The following is a 9,157-nucleotide window of genomic DNA, read 5'->3' on the forward strand; positions in this document are numbered from 1 at the left end:
TTTATTTTTTAAAGAGTAAAATATAGAAATGGTCACACGTTTTGGTTCAATCTTTGGAAAATTGATAGTTTGCGTCCCTATGATTTCAAACAATTACTATGTTAGCCTCTTGTCCCTATGATTTCAAACAATTACAATGTTAGTCTCTTTTGGATAACATTGTTAAAAAAATGTGTTATACATGTGTAAAATGACCGATCTACCTCTAATTTTAATTTTTTAATATTTTGTTGAATATGTATAGGAAACCAACGGGACCATCACGACTACCACCAAAACTACTACACAACCATCATTTGTCTTTCTTTATTGTCCATTGTTATTTTTGTCCTCTATCTTCTATGAATTCCCAACCCAATCTCACTTGCCGTCCACCACCTAGTATTGCCACTGGCCACCGAGCACCATGCGTTCCTCTGTTCCCCATCACTTATTACATCCATAGTCTTATTCTCAAATGCAAAATCATAAATCATGTAAATTTATGAAGTTAATACTTTATGCAAAATAAAAAAACAAACAATGATTAATCTATAATGTTCATTCCAAATTTAATAAATCGCAAAATCAAAAGAAAAACGTCATAAAATTATTATGGTATATACATCGTTGTTATATTCGTTCCAAGCTACTAAATCCCAAAAAACTAAATCAAAGACTTTTAAAAACCAAAAATGGGAAAGAAAAATAAAACCTGAATTTGATTGTAGTTGAGATTTTTGAAAGAACGAACCCACAACCACCACATGTAGGGAAGAGACCAAAGAACACATCCACAATCAGAACCACAACCACCTCTTACATCTAATAAAAGCTGATGAAACAAGAAACAAATGGAATCCAAATAAACAATCAATTTTTTCCCAATTAAGAATCAAAGAATTAAGGAAGGCGATTTATGTGTGGGTTTTGGTTTCATGATTTGATCTATACTTCTATTATGGATTTGGAGCATGTTTTTGTTCCCCTACATTTCCAAACGAAACAATCTATCTTCCATGTTCGCCACCAAGGTGTGAAAACATCTTTGTTTGTAGCTTTGTTAAGAAAGAAGTTTGATGATGGAGAGTAGCAATGAATGCAAAGAATGGAGACCGAAGACCGAAGGGTTGGGGTCCGCTAGAGATGCAAGCGGTGAGGTGAAGGTGTTGAGGAGATCGGAGGGATGAGGGCCGGAGAACCAAGCAATACGGAAAAGAGGTGTTCGACAGAGGCTTACACAGTGTAAGTTGAGACCGAGGGGAGGTGTTTTGGTATAACCAAGTTCTAGATTGAAGAGAAAACATTCGGTATAATTAGGTGTTTTATTTCATTTTTTTCCAGTTACATATTTGGTCTTTGTAGTTTGTAAAATAAAAAATAACAGAAAAAGGGGGTATATTAGTCTTTTACTTAGACTTAACGCCCGAGTCTTAACAACGTCTAACAAAAGAGACAAACATTGCAATTGTTTGAAACAACACGATGTAACCTATCAATTATTCAAAGGTTGGACCAAGCCTACAAATCAGAGCAAATCACAAGGAACATTTCTGTAATTTACTATTTTTTAAATAAAAAGCAGTACAAAATTTTCACATGTTGTATATTTGTTTAGAGGTTAGGTTAGATAGAGACGTTCACGTCCCCAATTAATTTGGTGGTATCCCGATTCCACTTTTTTTAAGTTGCTAATGAAAAATATATCCATAATCATTATGTTTAATGTTTATGTTGCTATCGGTCGAATTTCAATGCACGTGGTAAATTATGATGATATATAATTTTTTTGTTCTTTATGTATAACTATTTGTTTTTTATTTACAACAAAATAAAAATTATTGAAAAACGTTTGTAATAAAAAGAAGATGAAAAGTTAAATATTCATTATGATTCGTACCCCCAAAGTATATGATAAATAAGTTTTAATCAAGATTCATTGTTATTATGAAGTTACATGAAAAATATAACTAAAAAACTAGCAGTTAGCGGAAAAGCCAACTGTTAAGTGATTAAAAAATAATGTTTTATAAAACATCTCAAAAATACAAATGACATAATAGAACATGTAGAATATTGAGTTTTCTTTAATTAATAAATGATATATTTGCGAGATTAAAAAAAAAAAACTCAATATGCTTGTTGAAACGTTAGTCTAAGTAGCTTTTTGAAAAAACTATCTTATAAACTATTTTTTGATTTGACAAAAAAGACAACCTAAAACAGCTCGAAAAATAAACAGTTGTGATATTAAGTAAATTAGTAACAATGTAGTAAGTTGGAAACTCACACAACGACTCATGCAGTAACTTGGGTATTTTTTTTCGATAGTATGATCGAGGAGAACTTTTGGATTTAAATTGGGTGTATATAACAACTAGAGTACATTCAAAGTTAAAGGTGTTTATTAATAACATAAATTTCAAGATTTTAATGGATATCAAATGTATATAAAAAAAATGATCAAATATGTATAATTATAAAATTTGATTATTTTCATAAGGTTATGGGTTATCGGAGGAGAAGTAACTAAAAACTGTCACTGTATCTAAACATTTTATATAGGTTCTCGCCTTTTGGGATCAAATATATATATAAAAAAAAAGTTGATAATTAAATATATACAATTACAAATTTTGGTTATTCTCTAAATTCATTAGAATATATTTGCGACCAATGCAGTGGCGGACGCAAAAGGTTTTAGTAGGGGTGACATTAAAAAAAATTTCTGAAAAAATCTAAATTAGTAGTGACATTTGTATTTTAAGCCGGTGCACCTAATAGAAAAAACATTAAAAAAAAAATTTACACTAGGTGCCGTAATTGGAGCAGTGGCCCGAGACCCTCCGGCACCACTAAGGTCCGCTACTACACCAATGTCTTAAAGCCAATGTTTTAAAAACCAGTTTTTTAGTTGAACCGGTATGGTGACCGGTTCCTGGTTCGACCGGTTTAACCGGTTCGACCGCTGGGTCAACCGGTTTTAATATTTTTCATGTTTTTTCCTATTTTTCTACACATACATACATATATAAATCATGAATTTGATATTTACAAGTTCAAACATTAAAAATACACATAAAAAATAAGTTTTAGATGAATCCAAATATATTACAATAACACATAACCATAAGTTTTAGTGTTTTATATTAATCCATATACGTCAAAAAGAAAATAAAATATAATATCGAAACAAAATATAGTTTTAGACGAATACAAACACATCAAAAAACTTTATAACATTTATCATATGTTTTTATTTAGAGAACTAAATAGATTTGAAAAAAAACACCAAAATTTATTATGTAAATGGTTCTTTTTCATATGTTTTTATTCGGTTTAACCGGTTTATTTTGACCGGTTCAACCGGGTTTTTCTAAAAACCGGCCGGTTCAATCCGGTTCAGAAATCGACATAAAACCGGTGATAGTTGAACCGCTCACTCTCTCGGTTCCTGGTCCAACCGGTTCGACCGGCCGGTTCAAACCGGAAAACATTGCTTAAAGCCTATGAACTTTTTGTCAAAAATCGCATAACACGTTTGCCACAAAAGTAATTATTGAAAGATTTAATTGGTTAACGAGAACTTATAAAAGGCATTAATTTTTGTAAAAGTGTTTACACGTTTCATTTGGGACTAAAAACTAAAATTGGTAACTTATTTAGTTACTCTATATAAGTAATGAATTTAATTTCCAAGGTTTTATATTCTTATCATTAGTAGACATGTTAGACATTTGACAATTATCAAAGATTTTGATTTAAATCATATACTAAAAAATATAAGGTAGTTTCAAACTAATGATTGATTATTATTTTTAAATAAATACAATGTTTAAATTGAAAGGTAATCTAATAAAAACGTGATGATTATTAATTATATATGTAAAATCTTTATAAATAAAAACAATACAATAAAATCGTATGAGTCAAACTCAATGTGGTGGCTTTGTTGTAATAATGATGATAGGTAGCACTATTCTAGAGTCGATTTTGATTAATAAAAATTTTATTGCATGCGGGTAATTTGACATTTAAATAATAAAAAACCAAGTATATAAAAAAGATAAATTATAAATAAAATAAACGTAAAAGTAATGTAATATTTTTTTATTTAAAATTTTTGTTAGAAATAAAACCTAAGATTACCAAAATAAATAACCATTTATTTATTTTGATAACTACTGTATATCGTATCTATAAAAAGTAAAAACATAATAAAAATTCAATATCATAAACAATAAATCAGGTATATTAGATGTATAATAATACATTAAAAAATTGTCAAATCTTTTTATGAGGAACTTAAGCCGAAGAAAATGGGTATTTAATAACTCATACAAGATCAGCACAAACGCAGATCATCATCATCATCATCATCTACATTCGAGAGTAGTCGCCTGTCACTAGTTCTCACTTCTCAGGTCCACGTCCACCTGTATACATCGGCACCTGCATCCCTTGACCCTACTACTACTTTGCCACACTTCTTCTAATACATAGAATTCTTCAAACAAACCGTAATCCCATCTATGATTTATGTAGTGTAATCGTATATATAGCAAGAGAGAAGGAAGGATCTGCATAGAAGAAAGCAAAAAATGAGTTTCAGGGATGAAAATGAAGATGGGAGGGCGGATAGGGATCTCAGAAAACCGTTTCTTCATACGGGTAGTTGGTATCGTATGGGTTCAAGACAATCCAGTATGATGACATCTTCTCAGATGATCAGAGATCGCTCTGTTTCTGTCCTTGCTTGTGTTCTTATCGTTGCATTAGGCCCCATCCAGTTCGGTTTCACTGTAAGTAATCTCCCAATTTCTATTTCCGAAAAAGATAGCATCTCTGGATTTTGTTGCAAAATTTACCATAATTGACTTCTATCTGAAGTTGCTTGCTGTAAAATCTTACCAAATAACATAAGATCTATGTTAATTCTGAAGTTCAATATTGGTCAATTTCACATCTAGAGTTAGGGCGACTCTTTTGTGGAAGATTTCAATTTTGTGTGATGTTTCTTGTTCTTCCAGGGTGGTTATTCTTCACCTACACAAACAGCTATTTCTCGCGATCTTCACCTCTCTGTCTCTGAGGTTCGTTTGCTGATCATTTTCTTTTTACTGGATTTTGTTTGAATAATCTGGAGTTTGATTTCTTTTGAATGAAGATGAACTGATTTTGAAGTATTTGGTTTCAGTTCTCCTTGTTTGGTTCTTTATCAAATGTGGGTGCCATGGTTGGTGCAATAGCCAGTGGTCAAATTGCAGAGTATATTGGTCGGAAAGGGGTAATCCTTTCTTTCTTTCTTTGGATTTCGTATCTGAAATTATATATATACTTACTTTTACTCTACACACTTATATAATATAGCAATAAGTTGCAAAACATTCAAGATACATAACTCACAACTTCTAATCTATGTGGTCAAAATTGCAGTCTTTGATGATTGCAGCTATCCCTAACATCATTGGCTGGCTTTGTATATCATTTGCCCAAGTAATCTTCTAATAAAATTTTCTTTTTCTTTTTTTTGCATCTAAAGTTTCTTAGAACCCTAATCATGTAGTCAATAATGGGTTTGTCTTTTATAGGATACATCATTTCTGTACATGGGAAGGTTATTGGAAGGATTTGGTGTTGGAATTATATCATATACGGTAACCCTTATTGTCAAGTATATGTTTTAAAAATATATTGTTTGTAAAAAGCTTCATGATAAAAATAAAAAATTATTATGTTTGTGGATTATGAAGGTTCCTGTTTATATAGCTGAGATAGCACCTCAAAACATGAGAGGGGGGTTAGGTTCTGTGAATCAGCTATCTGTCACAATTGGGATAATGCTTTCTTATTTACTGGGACTTTTTGTTAATTGGAGAATACTTGCAATTTTGGGTAATTGTCTACAAATTACTTCTATTATGTTTATGTTTTTTAAGATATGCTTATTCTTCTTATTCAAATAGTTTATATTAATTAAATTCCTTTGCAGGAACTTTGCCATGCCTAATTTTGATACCTGGTCTCTTTTTTATCCCTGAATCTCCTCGGTGGCTGGTAAGCTTAATGAAGGGTTTTGCTTTGGTTGGATTTTTTTAAATATATTTTTATTAGAAAGAAGAGTTTTTTTTTCTTTCTTGATATTAATGATTGAGGTAATTAATATTATCTGAATTTTCCAGGCAAAGATGGGTATGACTGATGATTTTGAATCTTCTTTGCAAGTTCTCCGTGGTTTTGATACTGATATTACTGTTGAAGTAAATGAAATTAAGGTGAATACTCTAACATTAAGGTAGTGTTTGGTTGGAATAGGAAGGAATGGAATGGTTCATTCCATTGGAATGAAAAAAAAAAAGTTGTTTGTTTTGTGGGATGGGATGGAATGGAATGAAAAATTGCGATATAATGATTCATTCCTTTCCTTGGTCATCATATGAAGACCGTTCAACCGGAATATTTGTTTCAGTATATGTGCATCAAACAATCTTTAATCTTATATCTTTTTAAAACATGATCTTACAATGATTAATCAATGTTTTCCATTTTTTAGAGATCTGTAGCATCATCAAACAGAAGAGCTGCAATTCGGTTTTCAGATCTCAAACAAAGAAGATATTGGTTCCCTCTAATGGTACATAGTTTTGTTCTTTTTTTTTTTTTTTTTTTTTATTACTTACTAAACATCATCTTCCGGAATCTTCAATTCCTGCAGATCGGAATCGGATTACTTGTCCTTCAACAGCTCAGTGGAATCAATGGTGTTCTATTCTATTCCAGTAACATTTTTCAAACTGCAGGAATTTCTAGCAGTGATGCTGCTACATTTGGACTTGGTGCTATCCAAGTAAGCATCAACATAACAACTACTTATAATGGGGCCCACTTTGTACCTGATTTACATTTCCTAATTATAACTAACTATTCCCCTTTTCAATTTTTAATTTAAACGACTTTTTCTAACAAAGAATATTTGCACCATTTAGGTTATTGCAACTGCAGTTTCCACATGGTTGGTTGACAAAACAGGACGTAGGCTTCTGCTAATTGTAAGGGAACCAATGTTACTTGCTACATAGGATTCAATGCAAGAAATAGAAACCTACTTTCATTCATTTGTTTATTATAGCATCCTACTTTCATTTCTTTATAGGTAAAGATTGAAAATAGAATGTTGTAGTTGAAAGAAATGAAAATAGGATGCTACAATATTAAAAATAAATGGAAGTATGTTTTTATTTGTTACCTACGTAAAATGGGAAAATTTCTTTTTCAATAGGTTTCTTCTGCTGGAATGACTATCAGTCTCATAGTTGTTGCAGCATCCTTCTTCATTAAGGTAATTATATGTTCTTTTTTTTAACCTTACAATTTGGATAAAGCCACAATATATTTTTGAAAAAGATTTAAAGGTGTGAACTTTAAGTTCTTTTTTGAACCAATTTTATTGTGTAATATTATGGAAAACATTTTAGGATTATGTGGAAAACAGTTCGTCGGTGTACACTGCAATGGGTATCTTATCAGTGGTTGGAGTTGTGGTACGTGCTCTTTATCTTTATAACTAAATGTGAGAAATAGCAATTTACTTTCATTTATTTTTATTTAAGCATTGTACTTATGTTGTTTGACTTTGACCAATTTCTTGATTAGGGCATGGTAATTGCATTTTCTCTTGGAATGGGGCCCATCCCATGGATCATTATGTCTGAGGTAAAATTATATTTCAGTCAACCTCATAATATTAAAAAATTTGGTTAAAATTTTCATTATTTTCAGTTGCTAACATGAATAACATAATCTGCAACTTTTCCTACGACATACATTAAGAATAATTTTCATGACTTCAAAACTAAAGATTTTAAATCTTTTATTTATTTATTTCGATAAAACTCATTTCTTTTTCTTCATGTTCTAGATTCTTCCTGTGAATATAAAAGGACTTGCAGGGAGTGTAGCAACATTATCCAATTGGTTTATCGCGTGGGTGATCACACTTACCGCACCTTTGCTTTTAGCATGGAGTGGTGGAGGTCTCTTCTCTCTCTCTCTCTCTCTCACAGACTGACACTGACACTGACTGACAGACTGACACACTGGGACTGAGACCGATGTGAATCAGAAAAAAAAATGATTGTCCCATCCAAAAAGTGGAATAGGATCATGCTCTTGATCACTCGTCGGTGAAAAGACATGAATGCCCTCCTTAGCCCTAAAAAGTTTGTCCAGTCATGCAATAATGAAAATGACATGAATTTAGCAATAAATATAAAATATATGGTGGATTATAATTATATTTATAATTGTTTTTTTTTTTGGTTTGACAGGAACATTTACTCTGTACATGGTTATGTGTGCTGCAACGGTTGTGTTTTCGGCCCTTTTGGTACCAGAAACAAAGGGAAAAACATTGGAGGAGATACAGTTTTCCTTGAGATGATATGATGTTGCTCCATTCTTGATTTCATGTTGTTGATTAAATATTCTTTTTGTGTAATTCGAGGGCTTGTTGTAATTTATTTGGAATTTGTATGCAAATGCATGGTCTTTACGAATCCCATAAGAACATCATTACATTTGTTGCAATCATGTGTAATGTAATAAGAAAAGAGATAGAAGAGAAAGGGAATTGAGAATTTGTTTTTGAATAAGTGATAATATTGCATTTAAGTAGAGATTAATAAATGGAAACAGAGGTGAAGGTATTCATGAGAAGAGTGTTGAAAGTTTTATTACAAAAATTACTAGTGAGTTTTATTCTATGCAATAAGTTTGAGAGGCTGCTGAAGATCATATATCTTGTTTTGTTTTATGTTATATTTGCTCAATTTAAGTTAGATTTAGCTTTCCAGGTATTTGATTCCAATAATGTTATATGGGTATTGATATTTCCACTTTAACTTTTTATAATTCCACTGACATTTATATCTATTGACATTTATACCCTTGTATTACTTAGGGTTATAGGAGAGAAAAAGCTCCACTTTTTTTTGTTTAAAAACCTGCGTTACTCCCATAAAAACCTGCGTTCTTTCACACAGTCACACACATAGATCTCTACTCTATTATCATTCCAATCTCTATAAAAACATTCTTTTCCCACATACTCTTAATCGATAAAACAACAATAACAAGAAAAACTCTCAAATCGATCACCCCTCCCTTCACGATTTGAATA

General features: G+C 31.2%; 1 protein-coding gene across 2 annotated transcripts; it reads left to right on the top strand.

Moving 5' to 3' along the window:
- The first annotated feature begins 4,296 nt into the window (after positions 1–4,296).
- LOC145164835 (sugar transporter ERD6-like 6) lies at positions 4,297–8,630 on the top strand. Of its 2 annotated transcripts, XM_079083543.1 has the most exons (17): positions 4,297–4,403; positions 4,525–4,781; positions 5,010–5,072; positions 5,177–5,266; positions 5,416–5,475; positions 5,571–5,636; positions 5,733–5,874; positions 5,972–6,036; positions 6,162–6,254; positions 6,533–6,613; positions 6,695–6,826; positions 6,966–7,028; positions 7,259–7,318; positions 7,455–7,520; positions 7,633–7,692; positions 7,898–8,012; positions 8,307–8,630. In XM_079083543.1, the coding sequence occupies exons 2-17, from the start codon at positions 4,581–4,583 to the stop codon at positions 8,417–8,419; spliced, it is 1,470 nt and encodes a 489-aa protein (XP_078939669.1). In that variant the 5' UTR covers positions 4,297–4,403; positions 4,525–4,580; the 3' UTR covers positions 8,420–8,630. The 2 variants fall into 2 exon arrangements, with proteins under 2 accessions (XP_078939669.1, XP_078939641.1); XM_079083515.1 differs by having other exon boundaries at positions 4,319–4,781.
- The last annotated feature ends 527 nt before the right edge of the window (positions 8,631–9,157 follow it).

The sequence above is a fragment of the Lactuca virosa genome, chromosome 1 (genome assembly GCF_052849685.1).
Source record: "Lactuca virosa cultivar CGN04683 chromosome 1, Lactuca_virosa_CGN04683_v6, whole genome shotgun sequence".
Classification (NCBI taxonomy): Eukaryota; Viridiplantae; Streptophyta; class Magnoliopsida; order Asterales; family Asteraceae; genus Lactuca; species Lactuca virosa.